Raw genomic sequence first — 27795 nt, 5'->3', positions numbered from 1 at the left:
TGTCGTTTTCCTGAGTGATTGTGTGTTAATTTTGCAACTTTTCTACATTTAATCCCTAAAACACCTGGAATCAACTCACCTTTGGGTGGTAGGAGTGACAGGACTCAGGACGCCGCCGCACCTTCTGTGACTTCATCCTGTTGCACTTCACTGTGGCGTTATGTTCAAGGAAGTCAAGGAAAACACAGCGCTAAATGCTGAGGCATCAAAACAACACTTCACAAAGTATAACCAGAGCTACAGCTGAGATTTAGCAACAAAATAAACATTCTGACTGTCGAAGGTGACACCGTTTTTTAACCCTCTGGATCCCAAGCACTTTTTGAGCGTTTTTTTTATTCTGTCATATTTTTACTCACTGTGGTCTCATTTTTCTCCATAAAGTGAAGTGCAGAACCTCTATAGATTCAGGGCAACCGTGGCTACAGGCTGATGTGACTCAATTATGTCTTTATGTAGTGTAACAAAATTTATCAGATGTAATTTTTGTAGAAAAAAGAGACACTAAAATTGAATTTTTCTGATTTAATTAAAAAAAGGTGGGAGTAAAGAAACAACACAGAAAAAAAGTGGTGTGGTTCAATCTTTACAAAATCCACACATTTCTGCACCTAAGATAAGCTAATGTAAACTTTAGGCTGGTTTTTGCCTCTGTCACAATTTAACTTACTGTGGAAGGAAGATGGAAGGCAATTCTTAAAGAATTCTTTAGATTTAAAAACAGAACATATATCGATCATTCAGGGCTTGTTTGAAGCAGTAAGGAGTGTAGAATTATTCGTTTTTTACAGAATTGAGGTAAAGCAAGCGGTTGATTTTCTGCAGGTTTTCAAAGAGGACGTGAATAAACGAGATCATGTTCTTTCTATAGACTGTATATAGAGTGGACAGCATGGCTCCGCCATTTATCATTGTATTTATCATTGTACGGTTTCTGAGCCAAAATACAGCTGTCTCAGCCCATTGTAGCAGTTTGGAGCCAGATTCTGTGCAGTAGAGATGATGAGGGATTCTAGGAGAATCTGAGTGGAGCTGGGTGACAAAAATAATAATTATCTTTTTTCTTTCGAGAGTCTAATCACTTCCTGACTCTACCTCCAGATATATTTCACAATCCCTGAAAAAAATACACGAGAACGGCAGCTGTCAATCATCGTTAAACATAAAGCCTCGTTTTTAACCTCGTATAACTAATGAAAACGAAACTTTTCAGAAAAAAGAGGACTTGAATACAAGGCAGCCAAATGATATCTTCAAATCACCACAGCAATTGGATGTGAGAAACATTTCTACGAGGTGTAATAATTTTTTTAAAGTTTGACCACAGCCCATCTTGAATGACTGGAGAGCCGGATTTTCTAACCTTTACTGCAGCCAGCCACCAGGGGGAGCCGTTTTTGTGGAGACCTCACTTCCAGCCGGTTTTCCACATGTTGCTGACGTGTGATAGATTACTGTCGGTAATTTAAAAAATCTGGCGATAACGCCACTTTTTACAGCTTCTGAATAGGACAAATGGTCTGTATATGCCAGTCATTTGAAAATAAGTGCGTTTTTGAACCTGCCCGCGGGTTTGAGATCCCAATTTATATTTGTAAAACATTTCAAATATATATATATATATATATGTATATATATATATATATATATATATATATATATATATATATATATATATATATATATATATATATATATATATATATATATATATATATATTCAGACACAGGGAGCTGTCAAATATACATTCATCAGTAAATTAAAGAGTAAAAAATACATAAATTACATTTAATATGACAGGCTAATATTTTTTTCCCAGTAAATGGGCTTTACCAGGTAATTATCCTTTACAGTAAATTAATATCATTCATTACGCTGATGATACTCAACTGTTCTCCTCAAAAGAACAAACCTATAATAAGCCTTTTAATTAATGTCATGTCACAGTCTGCATTTTCATAATTAGTTTTACTTTATTTCATCCCTTGTGTTTCTCTTTTCTCAGTTCCAACTTTGGTTTGAAGTTGATTTTTTAGTTTTATAACACTAAATCACTTATCTATTTCCAAACCACCAAAGAAGTAACAAAAATTTGGATCTAAAATTTCAACAAATTTTATTATTGTGATGAAACAGAAAAGGGTTTAGTTGAGTCTCTGCAGCAGCAGCTCTGTTTGCATCCAGCAGGGGGCAGTGTTGTCATTGCTCTGGTGAGTGTGAAGTGTGAGTAATACTTAAAGGATATATTTGATCTCTTTGGGGTTCAGCAGGATGGGTCCGTACTGACGGGAGCAGTCACAGTCCGCCTGAGTCACCACCAGGACCAGGTTACTGTTGGGAATCTGCTGCACCACAAACATCCTGAAACACAAACACACACACTGTTGCTGCTTTACTCCTTACTCATGCTGTGCATGTGTGTGTGTGTGTGTGTTTGTTTTAGCATGTGTGTGTGTTTCATACTTCTGGCAGCGTCCACACTTGATGAGGCTGTTTGCTTCTTTGATGGAGTAGTCGTACATGAAGCCGGGGTACGACGTGTCGCAGGGCTGCAGAGCCTCCACCTTCTTCTGCTTGTGACCTGACACACACACACACACACACACACACACACACACACACACACATACACACACACAAACACACACACCAGTAAAAATGTGTGATTGCATTACATTTACAAACATACACACACACTCGTGCACACACTTTACTCACTTGTGTGATAACCAGCCTTGGCTGTATGGATGAAGATGGATCACAGTGAGGACACACCCAGGTGATGATGCAGGTGAAGAGGATGATGATGATGAGGATGGGGATGAAGATGACATTGTAAAGCACAATGTAAGAAAGATGTAAAACAGTGACAATGTGATGAAAATTCACACCAACAGCTTTTATTTCCACACGTGTGCAGACAGACGAGTTTTAAAAGCAGAAACTTGTTTATGTCACGTCTTCTTACCGTCTACGAAATAGTCCGAGTGCCAGAGACCACACAGATTAAAGTCCAGCAGGAACCTGTAAGGACACACACACACCTCATTACAAACAAGAAGAAGCTGTAACACAGGATTCAGTCTGTGATTCTCTGAGATCTCAGTAAACTCACATCAATGCGTTGGAGAAAAGCCACTTCAGTATCGCCGCAAGTCCATAAAACGGCTGCAGAGAAAAAGGAAAACAAAGATTTATTGTAAACAAAAGTTGGCGATTTAAACCTAAAACATATTTCAAAATAAAAGCCTCTCATATTTATATTCTTCTTGGTAAATAAAAATGAGAAAATGTAGAAACATAAGCATGATTCACACATGCACTCGAGAATTTTCTATAAAATGTCTTATTCACACACGTCCCTCAAAATGTTAAGTTTTCATCGGATAAAAGTCTAAATGAGTCTGAGGATGGGAGAAATGGCTTGTTTTCACATCTTTGTAAGTGCAATCTCCTCCTTCATCCCTGGATGTTTTATTCATCCTCTTTCGTGTCACTTTTTCTGGCTTGTCTTGCTTCTTCTTCTTCTTGCAGAAATTTCATCCAGGAAAGGAAGGAAAGACCAAATACATTTTGAGCGATTTTTAGGACTTTAGTATATTCCTGAATGCTAAAGCTAAAGAAGTCTTTTTGTATCATAATAACCTCTTGAATGCAAACTGGACTAAAGTTTTGAAAAGCTGTTGTAATGCCTAGGAGTGCTAATGCGATTACTGCACTGCAAAGAAATGAAATCTTATCTTTTCTGCAGGTTTTCAAAGAGGACGTGTGAATAAACGAGATCATTGTTCTTTCTCTTTTTCCCTCCGGATTTCTGCATGTTGCTGGCGTCACATATGATACATTCAGGGGCTGTTGGAAATTTGAGAATCTGATGATAAAGCCACTTTTTTTTTTTACAGCTTTTGAGCTGTGAAAAAAGAGTTTGTAAATGCCAGTCATTTGAGAAAAAGTGCATTTTTGAACCCGCCTGTGGGTTTGGGAACCTAATTAATATTTGTAAAAACTTCAAAAAAAGATATATATTCAGACACGGGAAGCTGTTAAATATATTCATCAATAAACTAAAAAGTAAAAAAATACATAAACTGGTACACTGCAAAAAATGATCTTATCAAGTGTTTTTGTTTTATTTTAAGTGAAAATAGTTTTATTACACTTGATATGAGCCACATTCAACTGATCAGTCCAGAAATTTGTCTTGTTTCAAGTTAGTTAAAGACAAAAGTGAGGTCTGGATCGCTTGTAACAAGTGCAAAAATCTACCAATGGAATAAGAAAATTTTCCAGAAAATTTGCTTGAAACTAGAATAATGTCTGAGTACAAGTAACTTTTCTCTTCTTCTATTGGCAGTTTTTTTTAATGCAATTCAGACCTCATTTTAGTCTTTAAACAACATAAAACAAAAGATTTTTCTGGATGAGTCGGTTGAATGTGGCTCATATTAGGTCTAAAAAAACATTTTTCACTGAAAATGAGACAAAAACACTTGATAGAATTGACTTCATATTTAAAAAGGGAAACAAAAGCTGATGTTTTTAACAGATTTAAGCAGATTTTAGACGAGCTGGCCGTGTGGATGTGAGACTCACACTGAGCAGAGGACGGGCGCTGCTGGCGTGATGGTGACTGTTCTTGCACATGGCCTGGTAGTCAAACAACGACACTCTGGGAATAAAAACAATTTAATCAACTTTAGCACCATGTGTAGAGAAATATTTCAGGCAATTAGCTTCAACATAGCAGAAAAAAAAACATGTTAACCTAAAAAACAAAGGTATAAAAGTGAGACATACTTTTTGTACATTCCCATCTTGATCAATGACGCCATGACGGATCCGTCTATTTCACCAAAGAACTGTCCGACCTGAAAAACAACATGAGCATTATCACTGAGCTGTAGTGCTTGGTGTTGTCTGATGAATCCCATCATATTGTATTGAACTTTTTCACACAGCATCATTGTGTGAAGACTATGGAAAAACTCATCATGCTTTCAACTTCCCATCTTGACTATTCCCTCTAAACATGTCTCAATCCAAAATCAATCCACGGTCTACAGATGATTCAAAATGAAGCAGCTACGCTTCTAACAAATTCCAGGAAATGTGCAGATGTCACTTCAGTTTTAGCCAACCTACACTGGTGCCTGTTGCTTTTAGGATTGATTTTAAGATTCTTTTTAAATCACGTTTAAGGGCCCAGCACTACGGAGCCTCGTAGGGGACATGGAGAAAAAATATTTAAAAAAACAAGATTTTCTCAAGGTCTTGCAAAAGTTTTGCGACCATTCAACCATAACATCCAGGTTGGAGTAAGATCTGCGACGGGATAGTCCCCTATGCTTTAAGTATTGTTTTCAAATGTCTTTTGCTTAAACCACAACCATGCCTACGTTTGAGAATTGATTTGATATCTTTTTATTTGAGGCCAATATCAAAATAAAATTCTATAAATCTCTCCCACTGGTGCACGCCTTCCATTATTTTGCTTGAGTTGGCCCCCAGGAGTAGATACACGGACCAATCACAACTGAGATGACATTTGTGAGATCTTGCAAAAGATCTCAAGAGAATCTTTATTTTTTTTCCTCCATGTCCCCTAAGACGCTCCATACAGAACAGACTTGAACCTAGCTATTTTTCTGAGCTTTTACACTGCAAGAAACTGAAATCTTATCAAGTGTTTTTGTCTTGTTTTTAGTAAAAAAAATGTCTTGTTTCAAGTTGTTTTAAGTTTTGTTTTGTTTTGTAACAAGTGAAAAAAATCTGCCAATGGAACAAGAAAAATGTGCTCGAAATTTGCTTAAAACTAGAGCAGCGTCTTAAATACAAGTAACTTTTCTCTTGATCCATTGGCAGATTTTTTTTAATAAGTTTTACAAGCAATTCAGACCTCATTTTTATCTTTAAACAACTTTAAATGAGACATTTTTCTGGACAAGTCAGCTGAATAAGGCTCGTATTAAGTCTGAAAAAGGCATTTTTCACTGAAAGTAAGAAAAAAACACTTGATAAGATTTCAGTTTTTTGTAGTGTACCCTCACACACTCTGAGATCCTCAGGTAGTGGTCTACTGGCTGTTCCAAGGTTTAGATTCAAGACCAAGGGTGATAGAGATTCCTCACAGACCAGACTTTCACAATCAGTCCCTGGTTTTATTTCACTAATAAAGACTTTTTTTTTTTTAACAAAAAAGCTATTATTTTGTGATTTCTTTTTATTTCTTTTATTTTATCTTTTTAATCTTATTTAATTTTGATTTTTTTATTGATCTGTTTTTACAGAAAAGCTGTAATTTTGTGATTTTATTTTAATTTATTTTATTTTAATTTATTTTATTTTATTGTATATTTTATTTTTACTTATTTTTATCTTTTGATTTTATTAGTTATTCCTCTATTGATTATTTTATTGCAAGGTTGCTTGTTTTGATACTTGTATTGAAAAGTGCTATATAGATAAATTTATTATTATTATTTTATTATAATTATTATTTTTATTATCATCATGTTTCATGCAATTGGCTCCAAGTAAGGTTGTTTTCACCAACAACAAAAATAGTGCAGGTGTTTCTGGGCGCTCTTTCGGCAAAAACTACTTCATGATATTGAGAAATCTTTCGGAGCTGTTGGACTGTGCCGGTTTGTTTTCTTATAAGTAAATATTGCACACAGCTGGGGAGAAAAATATCCAGTCTTTTTAAGATTTTAGAGGATGTCAGTAAATCGATACAGAGACGAGATGCAAAATGACACTTTTTCTTTGGTACTCTTTTGTTACTTTATATAAAAGTTAAGAAACAGCATCATCCACCTGATATGGTATTAAACTGTGAGTATATTTTGAAATGAGTAACCTTTTGACCTTTTTTGACTAATGTTATGATTACCAGAGAGATTCTTTCAAAGCTCTTCCTGTCCACTCCCTACAGAAAAGATTGAAATGCTTCATTTTTAGAGAACAAAAAGCCTGATTGATGTGTTGAAATACTTGGAGGTTTCACCAGGAGAAAAACAGGCGCTGTGAGTGTGAAACAGTGATTTAAAGTGCTCTGTGTGTCTGCAGTGTATCCGTCCTGGCCCTCAGCAGCAGCAGCAGCAGCAGCAGCAGCAGCACAGTCTCTGAATTATTCAGAGCGTTTTGTCTCAGCAGCTCTCTTCATGTTTACACTCCGCTCTCTGCCCACACGCTCCCTCTCCACCTGGACGGAATTTTTCCAGCAGCCTCGGAGGGCTCGCAGGTTGCTGAGAGTTAGCGGTGGGATGCTGCTTACAGCGAAACCTGACCCTCTGTTTATTTGACAGCAGCAGCATCAGCAGCAGAGGGTAAACGTGCTGGAATAAACAAAAAAACATAAAGCAATAAAAGTGCCAGGATCAGACTGCTGCCAGGAGCTCTGCAGCAGCAGCTGAACATGGGTTTATTTCTGCTGCCGGCCTGAAGAAGTACATAAAATCAGGACTGGAGCAGAAAGCTGAGAGCTCTGATACTCTCAGGAAGAAAGATCAAATCAGAAATGATCAGACCTGGATCACACAGAGAGATTTTTATGATCTGAATAGATGATGAAAATGTGAAAAGAGCCCACACAAGGTGACAAATAATCACAAAGATAAGTGGAGTCTGACTTCTCTACACTGAAAATCTGCGAAGACACCTTAGAAAAATCAAATGTCATCAAGCTTTATGTTGCTCGCTGCTCAGCTACTTAAAGAGACTATGAGGAGGATCTGTTTGGATTGGACTGCAGCGACACCTTGTGGCCTGGAGTTGCACACACACTATCTTGAAATGGAGATTAGATCCTCTTTAACTCTACTTTTTTATTCAAGACAACGTTACAAGATAAGGTATTAATCAACAGTTACGTAAAGCTACAGTTTGAAACGCGACAACAAGCTAAGTTTGTGCCCTAATTTAGTAGCCGGCTATATTAGCGCAGCTAGTAGCCTAAGACATTTCTGTAATGTGTAGTGAACAGCTAACGTATTTTATATTCAGCTCCATCAACAATGGGCTTCAAAACTCTGCATCAGAAACAAATTGGTGACATCACTGACCAAACAGATGTGGAAACCAAATGACAACAGTGATTTATTCTCAACAAAAAAGCTACACCAATGACATCTTGGCACATATCACATCAAATCAATCCACAGGAAGTCGTCCAGTCACTTTTCTCTTCTGCCTGTTGACACTGTGGTAAAAAAAAGTCAGTGTCCATCTTAGACTGGACTTGAATGCTGGGAAAATGATGTTTATTTACTTCTACAAATCTGTCCGTGGCCTCCTGCAGCACCTCCTCATAGAGCCTCACTGATATAACATTTCCTCTGCCTTCAGCAAACACCACCACCAACAACACCCCGGGTTCTGCTCCGTCACGCTGCTCACCACACTTCCTCTCTCTGACCCATTTCTTTAAGTCAGCACCGACTTAATTTCTCCTCTGATTAAATATTTACCGCGCCCTGCAACGCACCACGAGCTGCACCTTCACACCACAGCAGCTCCAGCACCAGGGGGGATTCTGGGTGTTTCCACAAACTTCCTGTAAAGTCCAAAGCTCAGCAGAAAGACGGAGGAAGCACTTCATCATAATATCTGCTTAGTAAGGCGGCTGGGAACGCTGCAGACATGCAAATCATGAAAAATGAGCTCCTGCTGCAAATGATTCTCGCTTTAAGGTTATTCTACACCAGAACATTTTGCTGCTGTGTGTCGAGAGTGTGATTTAATTTTAATCACACCTCTTTTTTAATTATTTATAACGGTATAACAAATCTCACTGCTACCGTTTCTCGATGTTGAGAGCGACAGTCATTAACAAAGAAATGGAAATTAAATTAAGACCTTCATCTGATTAAGTCCTCTCCTCAGGCAGACATATTGCTTTCTGGGTGTTATTTCATCGATGTAATCCGCTCTCTGAAACTAATCAAGCAGAAAGTTTCATAAAGACTGGGTTTGAGCGAACATTTCCCTCTAACGCGTCTGTATCTACAGCGCGCTCTGACTCAGCAGCTCCCCCCCTCTGACCCTGACATGGTTTCCAGAGGTCACGGGGTCACGGAGCGGGCGCTAAGCCTCATCTGGCCTCAGAGGAGCCAGCTGCCCCAGCACATCTGGAAGCCTCACGGTCACTGAGAACGACCTGTAGCGCCAACGTTACAGGTTCGAGTCCAGGTAACGCACCCTGAGTCACATCCTGAGCTCTGGAGGTAGATTAGGTTACTAAAAATATAACAACACGTCAGCTGGACGTGAACTGGGAGTGGCTGCTCAGCTGAGCGCTTGTGGTAGCTGGTGGGATCGGATTAATCCTCCGTAATATGGCTCTTAACAGGCCGAGTTAATCCGGAGCTAACGAGCAGCTGTCAGATGGACAGCAGGCTACACAGCTCCACACACACATATACACACACACAGTCACATAAACGGTCTTTAAAATGACATCTGACTTGACATGAGGCCATGTGGAGCTGACAACCATGATGATGATTTTTTTACTCTGACTTAAATTACGTCGGAATTGTGAGAGAAAAACCAACTAATTTTGACTTTGCTTTATTATAATGTACAATATAAAATTACAGGATTACATAACTACTATCTTAACTACAGGTAAAGCCAGGTTACACTTCTGCATTGACTCTACGCTGCATTGGCTGACACCACACTACAAGAAAAGGTCTCATCAAGTGTTTTTGTCTTATTTATAGTGAAAACTGTTGTTTTAGACTAAATATTGCCACATTCACCTGACTTATCCAGAAAAATGTCTTATTTAAAGTTATTTAAAAACAAAAATGAGGTCTGAATTGCTTGTAACAAGCTAAAAAATCTGCCATTTTGGTTTCTAAACAACTTGAAACAAGACATTTTTCTGGACTGATCAGTGGAATGTGGTTCATATCAAGTATATTAATTCAATTTTTACTTACAATGAGACAAAACTATAATTTTATTGTTTCCACCTGACTCTACAACACTCTGTATGGCAGCATGTTTGGGTCAATGTTGCTGTTATAACAAAGAAAACGAGAGAAGAGAGGTTAAAGAAGGATGCGAATGATCTCCCAAAATTCAGGGAATCTAACAAATGAAAGAAATACGATGCTGCCATGTGGACCAATCACACGGCTTAAAGCCTATTTTGTTTCATTTTGAAGGAGATGCATGTCAGGCATGACTAAGATGCACTGTAGACTGTATAATATGTGAATGTATTCTCTGTGATGTCATCCATTTGTTTCTGATACTGAGTTCTAAAGACCTTTGTCAGCACGTTCCATTTTGGAAATGCTGAACTCACCCCAACCTAGTTCGAGTTTGGGTTTCCCACTCATCCACATGCTAACCTCATACAGAATCCTGTTGATTACCTGTACTCTAGCAGATGCTATGCACTGCACGCTAGGGATGAATGCCTTTCACATTTGAAATGATCTGGTACCGATGCCTGGTACCTAGCAATCGGTACCGGTACTCAACAGTACAAATTTTCGGTACTTTTTTCTGTTTATGCAGTAAAAAAATATCAATTCGTTAAATAATAAATTAAAAAAAAAAAATCAATTTAACACATTTATTCTTCAATATATGTCCAGTATGGAAAAATCTCCTACTCTTCCACTCCCTCACAGTCACAAGGATGCATTTTGGTACCTAAACATGGTACCTTTTGGGTTTACCTGAATTGATACCTGGTACTTTCGACAGAATTTGGTCGGTACCTATAAAAGTACCTCACACCTGGAAGTTGACGCTTGTTTTGAAGCCTCTTCTTCCAATTACAAAAGAGATGCCTTTTACGATTGTACGGTTTCGAAGCCAAAATACCCCCCTCCGGGGTGCCGCCATTGTGGAGCTAGAGTCTATGCAGTAGAGACTATGAGGGACTCAGAGAGAATCTGAGTGGAGCCGGGTAGCAAAAATAATACGTTTTTCTTTTGAGAGTCTAATCTCTTCCTGGCTCTACATATTTTTCAATCCCCCTAAAAAACGCAAGAACGGCAGCTGTCAATCGTCAACAAGCATGACGCAAAGCTTTATTTTTAACCTCTTATAATTAAGGAAAACTAAACCTCGCAGACAAAAGAGGACCTGAATACAAGACAGGCCAAGAATATCTTCAAATCACCACAACAATCTGACGTGAGAAACATTTCTTCGAGGTGTATTAATTTTTTAAAGTTTGACCACAGCCCTTCTGGAATGGCTGGGGAGATGGATTTTTTGACCTATACTGCAGCCAGCCACCAGGGGGAGCAGTTATTGTGGCGACCTCACTTTAAGTTGAGCAAGATGTTAATTTTTTTTACAGTCTGGGTGCAACCAATGCAACACAGGAAGATGCATTCTCCCCAGAAATGGTGCGAAACTCGACATACATGCACCAGCTATTTTGGTCAAAGAACTACAGTTTATGTTGGAAGCTGAGAAATCAAACTTGTGTTTTGGAAGAAAACTACTTATTTACTTAAAGGGAGTATGTGTAGTTTCGACCACTAGGGGCAGTATGGAGCAATGACTCATGAGCTGGCCTTTATTTTAGTAGTTTGGTGCACTAGGCTGGATTTTAATAACGTCTTCAAAACTAAGAAGCTTAATGTGACAAAAATCCACTCTATAAATTTTTTTTTTCAAAGTCTTAATAAAACTTTCAACTTTCAAGGAAACTCCAAGACCATCTTAAAATTTAAAAACCAGACATAAATAATATCAAATGTAACAGCTAATGCCAACATGAACCCAAAGCAGTGTGCATATGACCGTTTTAGTCTTTGGAAGTTATATAATTCTGACATACATCGAGCAGCCTGGTGTCCTCTCTAAGCCCCGCCCACAGACCATGAGGTCATCAGCTGCAGCAGCTGTGATATTCTCTGCTCATGCACCGCACACAGATTAAGAGTAAAATCCTGTGAGGCATCCAGATGTTGTTTATGAGCACATGAAATGATCCTCGGAGCTGCCTGAGGCCAACAGACCTCCTGACTCTGACTCCTGAACTAATCCTGGTTTTTAAAAGAACCAGTTTGATGATTTAAAGTAGCTTACGCCAAGAGGCCACAGTGTCCAAATTAAATACACACAGACCCAAAAAGCATTATCTGTATGTTTGCAAACGGTTATTCAGACTGATTTTTCCCCCTACAACTCTTACAGGCTGGCTTCATGTCAGGGAAACAGAGAGTGAAATTTCAGCAGACTCAAAGTTAAATTAACGCAGAGCATTGTGAAAGCTGTGAGACCTTTTCTTAGGGTTGCTTTTTGTTTGAGGATTGTTTTTTATTGTTTTACCTAAAATAAAGTCAGGGATCTTTGGATTTTTTTATTTTATTTAATTTCATTTATTTTCTATTTTATTTTATTATTTTTCTTATTTAATTTAATTTAATTTAATTTAATTTTTAATTTAATTTAATTTAATTTTTTAATTTTGTTTATTAATTTAATTTTTAATTCATTTAACTTATTGAAACCTTTTTTTTTGTTTTTTTTTCTTTCTTTTTTTATTTTTTATTTTTCTAAACCAGTTTCTTATTTGAAGAATCTTCACATCTAAATATTTCTTTCTGGATTTCTTTTTTTAATTTGTTGCAAATTGTGCACGCCTTACTTTTTTTTGCTTTGAAATATCTTGAAATCAGACATTTATTGGGACTTTTCAGGTGAATGTTATTGTTGTTATTTTAAATTTTAAACAGTAAAAGAGCAACATAACTTTGGATAAAAACCACCAAAGTTCAGACAAATGGAGAAATGATTTCACAAAGGTTGACTGATTGGAAGACAGGTCATTCCTCTTTCTTTCACCAAACTTCACCCTCCATCTTTTTATTTCTTTCAAATTGTCAAAATTTAAACATAATTACTTCCAAGCCAGTCTAAATCCTTTCATTATTTTTTCACTTTAACATCAAAGTGCTTGATAAATCTGAAAATAAAGCTTGATAGATAAACTAATTCATGTTATAAGGCAGCCCATCAGACTTCAGCTGCTTCTTCAGATGATCTGAACCTTCGCTCTGAGTGACACCTGTTCCCCACGCTCCATGTGATATAATTAAAATCAGACCTTAAGGTACAGGAGCTGGAAAAAGGACCATTACATGTCGGTATCAGGCAGCAGTGTGAGCCGCCTTTAATGATTATTTTCATTATTGATAAATGGATAAATTATTCAGACAGAAATGTCTGGAAATGTGGAGAATGAAAAATGTTTTCCAGAGCCCGAGTCTGTGTAAAAGAAGAAGAGGACGGAGTCGGAGAGGAAGTGATGGTGATTTTCACCCGCATTCTTCCTGTTGGTCAGCAGGGGGGAAATTATCTCAAATATTGTTCAAAAGCAAAATAAGTCTTTAAGATAAAGACCCCACTTCTCAGCAGATTTACTCCCTCAGTTTAATGAAATTAAATGAACAGACTTTAAATCATGCATCCACTAGAGGGCACTACTCAGAGTCAAAATTTACATCAGAAAAGGATGGAAACACAAAATATTCTCAAAAACTAAAGCCAAAATGTGGATTTTGTTGTGAAAATAGAAGTCAAAATGTAAAAACAGAGATCTTACCTCTCCCCGTTCTTTAGACAGCAGGATGAAGCCGTTGTTATCGACCACGTAACAGTTCAGATCCTTAACAGGAAATAAGAGTACGTTTTTTATAAGTTTGGATGAAATCTTATTTTGAAAGGATGATGTGATGTTAAGAGCCAAAAGAGAAAGAATACTTACAAAACTGTCACAGTTAAGGGGACACACACCCTCAATGTTTGAACACTGAAACAGAAAGAGAAACAGGAAGTGCTGTTAAGAGTCTGGAGCTGATTCTTTTCTTCTCATGAATGCGATGTGCTTAATGTGTTTGATGTTTGGACAGATAATACTCTTAATGCTTCCTCTCTTACAGAAAATGATCAAACCCATATGATGTATAACACAATACATACATTAGAGACAAAGGGACATAAACTGAAGCAGTGAAAAGCTGAAAAGCTCTGAATTCATAAACAACGTCTGACTTACGTCTGTGTCACTGGGCTGGGAGCATCACGGTGAGGGGTCGAAGTTACAGGAAAGAAAAAACACAGAGACAATAAATTAATAAATAATCAAGCAAAAGTGAACTGAGGACATGAGCTGGGCGGCACATTTAAAGTAGCAAAGTTAAGCTGCTGTAGGAATGGGTACCAAACTAGGTACTTTTAAAGGTACCAACTGAATTCTGTCAAAAGTGCCTGGTACCATTTCATGTGAAATCTAAAAGTACCATGTTTAGGTACCTAAACACATCCTTGTGACTGTGAGGGAGCGAAGAGAATGCGATTTTCCATACTGGACATGAACACAGCATTACAAGGTTATATACTGAAGAAGAAAAAATATGTATTTTATTATCAAACAAATTTTTATTACATAACATACCAAAAATTAGTACCGTTGAGTATCTGCACTGATTGCCAGGTACCGGCATTGGTACCGTATCATTTCAAATGTGAAAGGTACCCATCCCTAAGCTGCTGTTGCCCTTTTCTGAGCTATATAAGTCTGCTTTTGTTGTCGTACAGCTCGGGATGTAAGACACAGTCGAACTCTGAGTTTGGGAAAGTTTGTCGTGGCACGTTTTTTCAACGCACTCATGGCAGAGCAAACACACTAGTCTGGATTTTGCACTACACTGCAAAAAACTGAAATCTTATCAAGTGTTTTTTTATTATCTTAAGTAAAAATTGTCTTATTATACTTGATATGTGCCACGTTGAGCTGACCAGTCCAGAAAAATGTCTTGTTTAATGTTATTTAAACACAAAAACTAAACTAGAATAATGTCTTAATTGTATAATTGTTACAAGAAATTAAGACCTCATTTTTGTCTTTGAATAACTTGGAATAAGACATTTTTCCGGACTGGTCAGGTGAATTTGGCTCACATCAACCCTCAAAAAATATTTCTACTGAAACCAAGACAAAATCACTTCATGAGGTTTTAGTTTTTTGCAGTGTACTTTCCAGTCCATGCAGGATAAAACTGACGATTTTCCTGCTGATTTTTCGTGTCAGGGCACAGAGACATGTTATTTTCACCTGTGTAGGACTGCTAATGTTAACTTTTCAACCGCACCTGCTCAATGACATAATGCATTGTGGGTAAATTGCCATGTTATGATAAGTGTTGCAGTCAATATTTGTATTTGCCACATTGAAACCACAGATTAACTTTTTGATTCTGCACAATTTCCTACCAACCTCAGATATATATTAGACCAATCAGACTGCTTTATATCTAACAACCAAGATGGCAGCTTCTTCCACAGAGAGCTCAAATCTGTTTTTTGCTACAAAATTTAACTTTGTCTAACAAAGTAAAGCACGATGCTCTGTGTAAGTGCATGCTCTAATCGGAAGATTTTCAGAACTTTTCCACCAGAAAAAACATTTTCCTTTTGCACTATTCAGGAACATGGCACATATCTGTAGCAGCGCACTTCCATTGATAAGAGAAAGATATTTCTTTTGTAACTAGAAAAGCAATCAGAGAGCGCAGACCTCCGCTAAGCATGTTGTGATTGTCACCAACACTTTAGTCCTACTTTGATGTTATACTCCCTTTCAGCAGACTGTCTGCTACAATTTGGTGTTAGTTGCAGGTTTGTACGATAATTTGTTTCCTGACAGTGTTGAAAATTATGATGACCCAGTACATATTTCATATTCTGGATCTTAGTATCCAGATTATTTCCAGGATCTGGATCGTACTTTTACATCTGTCAGAAATTATGGTGACCTTGTCTTGTATTGTTTTGCAAAGCAATCCGGCCGTTTATGGTGGAGTTATATACACATATGGTGAGAACTGCCCTATCTCACAATGACGAAGAATCCTTTAAAAAAGTTCTGGATCCAGACGGTGATCTGGATCACCTCCAAAATTTACTCACTTCTTCCTTATTCCATTTTGAACATTTCCTGAAAATTTCATCAAGATCCGTCTGTTAGTTTTTAAGTAAGATCCTGATACTTAGTGTCTTCTAGTTATTCATGAACCTCATAATAAGTATAATGACATTATGTGGGAATAAATGGCATGAAATTCAGAAAAATGATACAATTAGAAAAGCGTGACTGACACAATAATGCAGAGAGATGATGGAGTTTCAGGGAAACAGCCATGACTTTGAGCGGTCACTGAAGTCGTAAACATTATATAAAGATCAGAATCTGTGAATGAGTGTGAGTGAGGGCAGAATGAGCCGATGTGAGCGGTGAATATATTAAAGCAGTCTGTCACAGCTGTCAGCCCTCATTAATAATGTTATCTGCCCCATCAACCTCTACAGGACATCTGCACACGTTCAGCTGCAGCCGCCTTCTGCTCCACTGAGCCGCAGGAGACGCTCACAAGGGCACAGACCTGGACAGAAACCCAGCGTGAGCGCGTGTGTGTGAGTGTGTGTGTGTGTGTGTGTGTGAGAGGGTGTGGGCCACGCTAAGTGATTTCTAAAATCTGAACAGATGTTGAAGACGTGGGAGAGTCCAAGCATCTAAAAACAAACTGAAAGATCAACTTTTTTCGCAACACATTTATTTCCAAAGATTTAATTCAAACAAAATTTCTACCAGACATTGGTATTGACTCAAATAATCCACAGATGAAAAGAAATCACAACGTTCAGGTCCATAAATAATGATTATGGTGAATTAAGTACGATAACACAGGGAAAAAGTAATGAACACACTAACTGAGACTCATCTAATACTTAGTGGAGAAGCCTTTGTTTGCAATGACAGCTTCCAGACGCTTCTTGTTTGTTTGAACTAATGGCCCACACTGCTCAGGTGTGATTTTGGCCCATTCCTCTGCACAGATTGTCTTTAAATCTGGAATATTCTTTGGTGCCCTCTGGTGAACCCTTTTCTTTACTTCTTTCCACAAATGTTCAGTTGGATTTAAGTCAGGTGATTGACTAGGCCGTTCTAACAGATTGATTTTCTTTTTTTGAAACCATTTGAGAGTCAACTTTGCCGTGTGCTTTGGATCATTGTCCTGCTGGAAGGTCCAGCCATGTCTCATCTTCATCATCCTGGTGGATGGCAGCAGATTCAGATCAAGAATTTCCCCATACATGGCTCCATTCATTGCTCCGTCAGTTATATGAAGTTTGCCAACACCATGAGATGAGAAACAACCCCATGCCATGATGCTTCCACCTCCAAACTTCACTGTTGGTGTAGTGTTTTTTGGCTGATGTGCAGTGCCATTTCTCCTCCAAACATGGTCTGTAGTATGACAGCCCAAAAGTTCAGTTTTGGTCTCATCTGACCAGACAACATTCTCCCAGTATTCTACAGGCTTGTCAAGATGCTGTTTAGCAAACTTTAAACCAGCTTCAACATGCCTTTTCTTGAGGAATGGAGTCTTGTGGGCTGAGCGTCCATAGAGGCCATGGTGGTGGAGTGCATTGCCTATTGTTTTCTCTGTAACAATTGTACCTGCAGCCTCCAAGTCTTTCTGGAGCACTTTCAGGGTGGTCCTTGGCTCGTTGAGTACTCTTCTGACTATCTTTCTGACTCCCTGGTCAGAAATCTTCAAGGAGCTCCTGTGCGTGGCCTGTTGATGGTAAGGTGGTGCTTCTTCCACTTGCGAATAATGGCCCCAATGGTGCTGACTGGAATATTCAGGTGCTTTGATATAAGTCTGTAACCAGTTCCATTCTGATGCTGAGCAACAATCAGGTTGTGAATGTCTTCAGAGAGCTCTTTGCCTTTACCCATCATGAGGTGTGTGGTATTTAACTGCTTGGTGAAAAAAACACCTTTTTTTATAGGACCATCAATTTGCTGTAGCCCAGCTGATGTTGGTTTGCACTAATTGGAAGTTCAAGTAATAATTACTGACAGATTTCAGGTGGTATGGTGCATTTCCTTGCCAAAGTATACAGCCTTTCCATGGTGTGTTCAACACTTTTTTCCTGTGTTATCGTACTTAATTCACGATAGTCATTATTTATGGACCTGAACGTTATGATTTCTTTTCATGTGTGGATTATTTGAGTTAATACCAATGTATGGGAGAAATTTCCTTTGAATTGCATCTTTGGAAATAAATGTAATGAAAAAAAAAGTTGACATGTTCAATACTGATTTCCCCCACTGTGACTTGACAGCTTTGCCTCTGAACCGCTAAAGTTAACTCCTCATCTTTCCTGACTGGTGAAAGCGAGAGCAGACTGATGAGCTTTGGAAACATTCGTCATTGCTTTGGTCTCTTTGGGGTCAAATCCTGTTGTTTTACATTTTAATGGGACCTAATTATGAACACATTCCACTTTAATCTTCATTCGATGAGGCTCAAGGATTTAGTGGATATAATTAAAAGGCTCTGCTCCCTTATGAAGGAAATGAAAGTTGAAAAAAAAAGTGACCTCTGGATCGTGGAGCTTATGAGTTGGCGCTCTGAATGAGAAAGGCCTGAATCTGTCCTTGGAAACTTGGAGTTACATGAAACTTATAGGAGCTCTTACTGCACTCTTTTTTAAGCACATCATCATCATCATCAAAGGGACTTTTGGTCTATGTGCCGTAAATGGATTAATGTTCTCCTGGAAAATCCACCTGACCACAAATACTGAGATATAGCATTTAAAAAATAGATTGTGGAGCCGATTGTCTCAATTTAAATTGTGGATTATGAACAGACAAATACATAGACCTGAGACTATTATAAGATCTCTCATGCACTGCAAAAAACTGAAATCTTATCGTTTTTGTCTTTTTTTAAGTAAAAATTGTCTTATTATACTTGATATGAGCCACTTTCGACTTATCAATCCAGAAAAATGTCTTGTTTCAAGTTATCAGAGTACAAAAATGAGGTTTTAATTGCTTGTAACCAGTAAAAAAAACTGCCAATGGAACAAGAAAAAAATGCTTGAAAATTTCCTTGAGACTAGAGCAATGTCTTAATACAAGTAACTTTTCTCTTGTTCCATTGGCAGATTTTTTTTTTACTGGTTACGAGCAATTCAGACCTCATTTTTGTCCTTACATAACTTTAAACAAGACATTTTTCTGGATTGGTCATGTGAATTTGGCTCATATTGAGTCTAAAAAGGAATTTTCTACTAAAACTAAGACAAAAACACTTGATAAGATTTCAGTTTTTGCAGTTTGCAGTCCTCACAGTGGGAACAAAAAAGTTAAATCTGACTGATTTGGCTCTTCTTACAATCAGCAGAGAAATCTTGTCTGGGACCACACTAGAAAAAACTTAAATCTTATCAAGTGTTTTTGTTTTGTTTTCAGTATAAGATGTCTTTTTAGACTTTATATGAGCCAAATTCACCTGACGAATCCAGAAAAATGTCTTATTTCAAGTTATTTGAAGACCAAAACAAGGTCAAGAGAAAACTTGCTTGTATTAGGATATTATTCTAGTTTCAAGCACATTTCAAGCAAATTTTTCTTGCTACATTGGCAGATTTTTTTTACTTGTTACAAGCAATTCAGACCTTATTTTTGACATTTTTGACAAAATATGTCTTAAATCAAAAGCACATGGAGCGATTGATATCTGACAGAAATTGAGTTATAGCCTATTATTCATGTTTGAAAGAGGAAAACAAAACTTCAAACCAGAACTCTGTGTGCTCCGATCTATCAGGTGGATTAAAGACCAAATACATGCTGAATGAAATTACACTTAACATTATTAACCACTTTGTTTGAATCATCAGCTGGGATTGATACTGGTTTATAAAAGAGTCTGTTTTACGTCCGATGATAAATGAGTGGATGATATATTGCTCTCTTTTTTCTCCTGGCCTACATGTGGTGAGAAGAGTCCCTGCACTTGTAATATCTGGCAGACGTACCATTTGTTCCCTTTCAAAATAAAAGCACGCTTTTAGAAAACCAAATCATGTTTTTTTCAAGAAAAAAATTACTCTGACTTTACACCTTTTAAATGCCATGTTATTAAAGATGCAGTGAGGAGGATCTGTTTTGATTGTACTCCCTCGCCACCTCGTGGCCTGGAGTCTCCGCACACTATCGTAAATTTCTTTGAGTGAGGCGTGTGTTTGTTTTGGAATTAAATGGAGATTGGATCAAAACAAATTTCTTTTGTTCAAGACAACTTTTTACTGGATGCAACACGCAGAGGTAAGGTATTTATCAGTGCAGTTACGCAGCGCTTGGGTTCGAAACGTGACTTTAGGCAAACGTAGTAGCTGGCTATATGTAGCGCTATCGGCAGCCCGGTGCTCCGATGTATCTGTAGGCTAACGTGACAATAAGTTAACACTGTCAGTTTGTAAGTAGTTTAGTAGCTGTTTATATGTAGCTCAGCTAGCAGCCCGATGCTCTAATACATGTCTGTAATGTGTAACGTTAGTGAATCCTGGTTATGTCCTGCCAGTCATCTACCAATCAGAGCTAACGTAACCTCACTCTTCATTTTATTGATAGACTCTCAAGTTTGAACAGACCACTGCAGAATAACTGCTGACTGTGGGTTGGAATCAACATTAGCACAAAGAGTTTAGCTCCTGTGTTAGCCTTTAGCTTGTGCTCTATCTCTCTCCTGTTTAGCTTTCTTCTGCTCTTCCACAGATGTCTCTTCTCTCTACTAAACTTTGTTGATTCTGGGAAAGACTGTAGATTTTTGTCTTTTATTTAACTGTGGTTAACATAGATAGTTATTTACTAACTTTTGTAATTTAAGGCAAAATTGTTTTGGCCCACCCAAAATTGTTTTGGCCCACCCAAAATTGGTTTGGCCCACCCAACTGAAATCCTGGATCCGTCCCTGTTGTGTGTAAGATTTAAGAGAAAACCCTGTGATGTGAGTCAGGTTTAAGCAAAAGCAGCGAGGAGGACAGCTGCTCTTTTAGCACTTGTGTATAATTTATTGATGGCTGGAAGTCAGAGTGTTTATGTACGTCTTCAGCGTTGACCTGAGGTCCTTTACAGCTGCTGAAAAATACATTCACGGTCTCCCCTGGTTTAAGTGATCTGCAGCTGAAGATGTTTCTCAGATATCCTATAGTAGGGATAGTTATGTGATGCGTTTCTGTGCTTTGACATCGAATGTAAAGTATGATGAGCTGATGTGAACCTAAACGTGAAATATAAACAAAAGTATCATGGCTGCTCTAAACTACTTGGGTTTGTTAAGTTGTATTTTGTATGCAAACAGTGCAGTGTAGTGAAAACAGTCGCCCATCAGTTAAGGTCAGATTTGTTTTCAGCCTTTAAGAAATAAACACGAGTCAATACAAAGTCTGAGAATTACGCTCAACATGTGTGAGAGTGAGTCATCCCCTCACCTGCTTGGTGATGTCCCAGATCTTCTTCTCAAACCAATCCAAGGACAACTGCAGCCCGATAGCTAAAAATAGAAAACACACACACACACACACACACACGAGTATTAGAGACAGACGCAGGACAAGATGAACTCTGCAGATGCGGCGCTGAACACTTCGCTGTGTTTGTGGAGTGGAAGGAGAAGGAGGAGGAGGAGGACGGGAAATCAATTCGACCCTGACTTCACCTCTGTCGTGTCCCGGCTCTAATGAAGGGATGTAAACACTGATGGGCCTGATGGTGTGTGTGTTCCCTGCAGCCCGGGTAATGACACCCACGGTCCCGCTGTAATGCACTGCAGCAGCTTTATTACTCTGAGCATCAAAGCGACTCCCACAGCAAGCATTAGGGAGCAGGAAGATAATCTGTTGACAATCTGTGTGAGGGGAGAGGAGTGCCGAAGACGTCCAACGTGTTGATGTGACTCCACAAAACAAAGTTTGCTGGGCTCCGCCCCTTCATAACAACTGACCAATTACAGCTGAGCAGTTTGGTAAAGATGGAGTCAATACAACTGAGAAGTGGAGGGGATTTAATAAAGACAACATTTGTCTGCTTTAAGTACAAGTTTTTGCATCCTTAGCTTACTCTCTTAAAGAGATATTTCGGGTTTTTAGAGGTCGGGTTGTATGATGTATGTAAAGGCAGGATCTGGCAGCAATGACTCAAATTTTCAACATTTTCAACACACTGCTTGCTCTAGTTTAGGGGACTGCAACCTTTACTTTTAAAGGAGCCATGTTGCCTCAGCTCAGCTGAATTAAAGTCATTCAGGAGCCACAGAATCTACTTTACCTTCACAATAAAGATTATATAGAGTGTATTAAATTATATACAGAGTCAAATCTAGTGATTTATTATCTTGAAGAAAAATTTTTCAAATTTAGCAAATTTAACATGAGGTGTTTTAGATTCTCATCTTAAATAAACTTGTTCAAAAAAACGTAAAAAGAAAAATAGAAATTTCACAAATTGCAAAAAGATTTCAAAAAAGTTCCAAAATTTGACAAAAATAAAAAATTGAATTTGAAAAATTAAAAAAATTGTTGACAAAAAAATGAAATGAAATAACATTTTTTTAAAGAAAATTTTTAAAGTAAATTTTCCAAAATTTTTCTTTTTCTTATCTTTTTCCTTTTCTATAATAAATTTGCTAAAAAAATAAATAGAAATTTCACAAATAAAGTAAGAATTATTTTAAGGTAAATTTGCAAAAAGGAAAAAGAAACAGAATTTAAAAAAAAAGAAACTTTCAAAATTGGCAAATTTTTGAAAAATGTTTTAAATCTCAAAATTTAACAATTTTCCTTAAAAAAAGAAAAAAAATTCCCAAATATGACAGTTTTTTTTAAATAGAAAAAAAGATATTTCAAAAGTTTGCAAAATTAAAAAAAATGACTTTTTCAAAAATATATAAAAAAAATAAAACAAACAAACAAAAAAACATTTTTTTTATTAAAAGATGTTTCATATATTTGCAAAAAATTTCAATATTTTTTTTTTTTTTGAAAGAAAAGTTGAATTACATACCATGTACTGATCATTTGCTTACTCATTGTTGGTTTGCCCATGTCTTGCCCCTATAAAGTTTACAGATAAATGAATCCATCCACACAGAATTAAAATCTGTATTTTCTTCCAGATTAGTCTTTTTGTAGATGTAGTTATCTTCCCAGGGCTGTAAAACTTGAGGTTAGCCACAGGTGCATGGAAAGTTGGTGGGCTGTTGATGTTGTAGGAGGTGAAGTAGAGCGGTGGCAGGCTTTATTGACAGATGGGATGAAGATTTAGTTCAACTAAATGTTAACATTTTGTTTCATTTAGGGACAGTGTCTTTAATCATCAATACCCTCTGTAGAGAAAAATGAAACTCTTTATTCCCATTTTTTTTAAAGCAACAAGGAGCCACTGCAATGGAGTCAAAGAGCTGCATGAGGCTCCAGAGCCACAGGTTGAAGACCCTTGATCAGTATGTCTGACACCCTAACAGAAGGGTACCAAAAAGTGGGATGGTGGAAACAGGGCTTTTTGGACTCCCTGCCCCACAAACCCCCTTCTCTCTGATTGGCCAGCCTTCTGGAGGCAGTTCAGGGGCGGGGCTATGGGCAGACCTTGGTGTTTGAGGCCCACCTTTTTAATGTGTCATGATCCAGTCAGGAAATCCTTATGTGACCTCATCAATTCAACGAGGGTTATTGAGCGTTATGTTTTATATTAGAACAGAAAGTTTTGACCAGTTTACAGACTTTCAGGGATTTCTACAACAGATGAATCTGCACTTTTAGTCTGAATATCCAGCTTTGTTTCTCTAAATCCATGATTTAATGTGGGAAAGCAGAACACCCTCTCTTTTGGCACTGAGAAAAAATGTATTAAACCAGAAGTAAAATCTTGCAGGTGACTTATTATTAGATTTCTTGTTATGATTTGTTATTAGAAGTCACAAATAACCTCAAAGCTGAAAATAAAATCCGATCTCCTGCCTCCGCTTCATTACAACTCAACCCCACATCCGGCCTGCTGAGATCCAAAGACCCAGCTCCTCCCAGGCAGCCTTCGGCCCATCACTCAGCGAGCGCGGCGTTACTGGACCGGCGGGGGTCGTTTCCACTCACGCCTGCATGAGACTTGCTACTGTGTTTGTCACTTCAGTAATGAAAACTCTTCCTCATACAGGCAGCTGGTGTGAAACCCCACACACACACACTCACACTCACACACTAATGCACAAACTAATGAATGATAGGAGGCGACATGTGGAGCCTCGTGTGTGCTGGCGTTATTGGAAAGCAGAGCGGCTGTAAAAGCTTTTATTTCAGGTCATTTCTGGTTATTGAACATTTCACTGGCTGCAGATACTTTGTGAATCTGTGTTTGGAGACTTCTTTATCTTGGTAGAAATGTAAGAGTCAGCTCATCCTTTTCATCCGGATGTGATACTTTTATTAATGGGATGAAGGATGTATTGGTCTAACTGGCTGTAACGCTCTTTAAGTGTAACTTTTAACTACGTACTCAGTCGTAAACGCTCATTAAGGAGCAGATCTCTGCAGACACAGGATGTCGTAAAGAGGAGAAATGTGATGCTGCATTTTGTGCTCAGAGTTGTGACCTTTGGGTCCTTTAAATCTGGCACAGCCTCCTCCTCCTCCCTTCTTTGACGGTATCCTCTCTGCAGACTCAGTGGTCTGCAGCTTTGATTTCATTTCTGTGTTTTTTTCCTCCTTTCTTGTCAGCAGCGTCCTTATCGCCGCCCTTCAGCGCTGCAGCTGCAACGTCTCTGCTGCAGTCTGCACTCCTAAAAAAAGGACAATTCCACGACGGGACAAAACATCAGACGCTGCTTTTCAGCGTAGTGTTAATAATTTTTCATGGAGTGTGCACGCTCTCTGGATTAGTGTCTTTTTATGGATGTTGTTGATGACGAGGTCAAAGCTCTGCAGCTGCAGTTTTATTCACACAGGAGTGCGTTTTTCTTTGCTCATCTTCACAAAGTCTTTAACTCAATTAAAGCAGTCAAACAAAAACATGTTAAACTTTATCGCTGACACATCTTTGTACTAGATTTCATCTGTTATCTTAATTTGCATTTTTACTATTTGTGCGTGCTGCACATACACAATGTTAATGATAAGATAAAACTCTTTCTACTGTGAAAAGTGCAGCAAATTTACAAGTTCCCGAAACCTGCATTCTTTCAATGAGCAGCAGGGGGCGCCTTTACAGAAGTCTGAGAGAAAAAAGTCCCACTTCTAAGTGGTAGCATCTGCAGGAATTTTCGTTACTTGTCAGTAAACACAACATTCAAACTGGGCTCCTCCTCCTGGGCTCAGTGCCAGCAGCAGCCCGCACCCACAGCCTCTGACCGTATCTGTGATCACACTCACTAGCCCAGCAACCACCTGTAGCATCACGTGTCCATGCAGGAGAGGCTAGAGAGCTGTGCAGCTGACTTAGCATGTTAGCACAAGCTAATCACGGGTTAGCAGCAAGCTAACTTAGGTCGCTCTTTGTCCTGTGCTGCTCTCTAAGTTCCTGAAAGCGAGTGAAAGTCAAACCAAGCTTCACCCTCATTTAGGAAAAAGCTTTATCTTTTGGGAGTTTCATTTCACTTTGCTTTTGTTTTTCTTCCTCCATGCTACGTCTGCTATCGTAGCCGCTATCGTAGCCGCTATCGTAGCCGCTATCGTAGCCGCTATCGTAGCCGCTATCGTAGCCGCTCTGATTAGCTTCTTTCACCCACGATCATCCACATCCAGTGGGTGCTCTGTGATTGGCTGATGTAACCAGGTTTACTCTTTTCCTAGAAACATCCTTACACAACCAAAACATCAACATCCAGGCAGAGGAGAGGGTTTGAGGCTGACACAGACACTGACACACATGTATAGAAGCCCATAGGAGATGATTTGGCAGGATTAGTCCTGTAAAAATTGACAATCTATTTTTTTTAGAAAAATCCTGCAGACCCTACGTTTAAGTAAATTTTTGCTGTTCTTAATGATCTAATTGGCTGCCAGCTGTTTTAAGAGCAGTGAGCCCCGTGTGGCGAGCTGTTTTAGAGCATTTTGACTGATCTTTAAAGACCCACAGAATATTGTGTTCTATGTGAACAACAAAACTACCAAAAAAAGAGCAGATTTTCCTTTAATTGGGATAAAAAAGTTTGTTTCTTCCTTTTTTCATTTGCTGGTCATCTGCAGAAAAACATAGGCTGGTTTCACCAAAAAGAAAAGGATCTTTGTTTAGTATCCCCAAAGCTCCATCCGTTGATTCTCTCCATGATCTCTGTCAGTTTTCTTACTGTTTACTCTGAGTGTGAGTTGCCTAGGCTTGTCAGACTTTTAACGTTTTGCCATTGTCTTCCTCTCTCATTTTGCATCTTATTCTTATGATCTACGCTGATCTCTTATCCAAGGAAGGCATTGGTTCTTTAGTACACTAGTTTACAAGCCTGATATTTATGGACAAGCTCCACCAGCCCAACCTCTTGCGTACCCTGTTGAAAAACACAAATGATCTCTATAGATGTCACCGAGTTAAGTCGTCATGGTTGTTTCAACGCACATGAACGTAGTCTCCCCGACGCCACCCATCTGTTTATGAAATGGAAATTGAAGCATATTGGCTATCATGGCCATATTGGTAGTGGCAAGGGCTTCATGTACAGCTATAGGGCGCCTGTTGGTCACACGACCTGATTTGGCGAGCTTGCGATCTTACTAACCTCTGAATGGCCAAGTTAGAAAAAAATTCACCCCCGTACAGTGTGTGTTGATAGTAAAATTAGCGACTCAGACAGGAGACGTTTTTTGAACCAGGCTGTAAATAGATAAAATTCTGCTTTGAAAACAGCTTTTTTTGGCTTGGTGTGCATGTGACTTCTGGTACTTCTGGAGCCAGCCTCATGTGAACACTCGAGAAACTGATACAAACAGCAGATTGGAGCATTTCCACACTGTCATATATTCTTAGACCGGAAGTTGCTGTTTGTAGAAATGCAACAGTCACAAAGAAGACAACAGAGAGCCACTACACTAGGTTCTCAATCTCTAGTTTCAAGTCTCTCTCAGTAGAGCATAAAGTAAATTTTAAACTATGCTCAAATTAGTGTGAAAAACACTATGTGTGACTATTCTTTAAGGCAAAGGTACCTGTGATTGTTAAATTGCTATCTCAGCTGTTCCAGTCTGTAAAGTTACTCATTTAAACAAAGAAAAAGAGCTGCAGAGACTAAGACCATGACCATCTATTGCAAAGCAGAAAATGTGTTTATTTTTGCTTTTTTGAATTGGTCTGTATGTGGCTTCTGGTGCTTCTGCAGCCAGCCTCTAGTGGACACTCAATGAACAGCAGATTTTTTTTTTTTTTTTTTATTTTAAGTTATCTTTTGGTGCTTTTCATATCATTTTTTTATCAGAGGAAGGTACAGAGAGTAGAGGGTAGGATAAAGGACAGGAGATGTAAGTAATATGCAGGAAAGATGCTGAACCCGGGCTGCCCGCTTGAGGGATAACTGCATGGGGCACAACTTAACTGACTGACCATATCTTTTTCTTTCTTTCTTTCTTTCCTTCTTTCTTTCTTTCTTTCTTTCTTTGCATCAAACTTTTCAGATCAAAATCAATCATTTAATTTTGACCTATACACTGATATTTACGGTACTGGGCAGTCTGATAGGAATTGTATCTCTCAGTCTTTCTCTCAAAGTTGTGGACCACATGGCGTGGTTTGCTGTGCGACTGTAAACAAAAGCTTTCTTCATTCATTCAGAGCTCAGCCTGCAGCAGCTCACTCTGCTGTTACTATTTCTGACAAACTGCTTTAATGCCTTTACACACTCACTACAACAGAGCACACACTGCACACACACACACACACACTCATCCACACACACTTATATACACCATTAGAG

The 27795-nt window shown here is 38.3% G+C and overlaps 1 protein-coding gene across 1 annotated transcript in view; it reads right to left on the bottom strand.

Moving 5' to 3' along the window:
* LOC141796118 (voltage-dependent calcium channel subunit alpha-2/delta-4-like) overlaps nt 1-27795 on the bottom strand; it is an 81843-nt gene that overhangs the window by 669 nt on the left and 53379 nt on the right. Inside the window, exons 28-39 of the mRNA XM_074677059.1 lie at nt 21341-21402; nt 14040-14054; nt 13749-13793; nt 13587-13649; nt 4799-4869; nt 4595-4670; nt 3117-3169; nt 2970-3025; nt 2720-2740; nt 2465-2582; nt 2247-2362; nt 80-162 (exon numbers count right to left, since the gene is read on the bottom strand). Coding sequence (XP_074533160.1) covers nt 80-162; nt 2247-2362; nt 2465-2582; nt 2720-2740; nt 2970-3025; nt 3117-3169; nt 4595-4670; nt 4799-4869; nt 13587-13649; nt 13749-13793; nt 14040-14054; nt 21341-21402 — 779 coding nt within the window. The remainder of the gene's footprint in view (nt 1-79; nt 163-2246; nt 2363-2464; nt 2583-2719; nt 2741-2969; nt 3026-3116; nt 3170-4594; nt 4671-4798; nt 4870-13586; nt 13650-13748; nt 13794-14039; nt 14055-21340; nt 21403-27795) is intronic.

The sequence above is a fragment of the Halichoeres trimaculatus genome, unplaced genomic scaffold (genome assembly GCF_033239565.1).
Source record: "Halichoeres trimaculatus isolate MK-OKI-2021-1 unplaced genomic scaffold, fHalTri1.1 fHalTri1_scaffold_10, whole genome shotgun sequence".
In the NCBI taxonomy this organism is placed as follows: Eukaryota; Metazoa; Chordata; class Actinopteri; order Labriformes; family Labridae; genus Halichoeres; species Halichoeres trimaculatus.
This window is presented reverse-complemented; position numbering and strand designations above follow the sequence as displayed.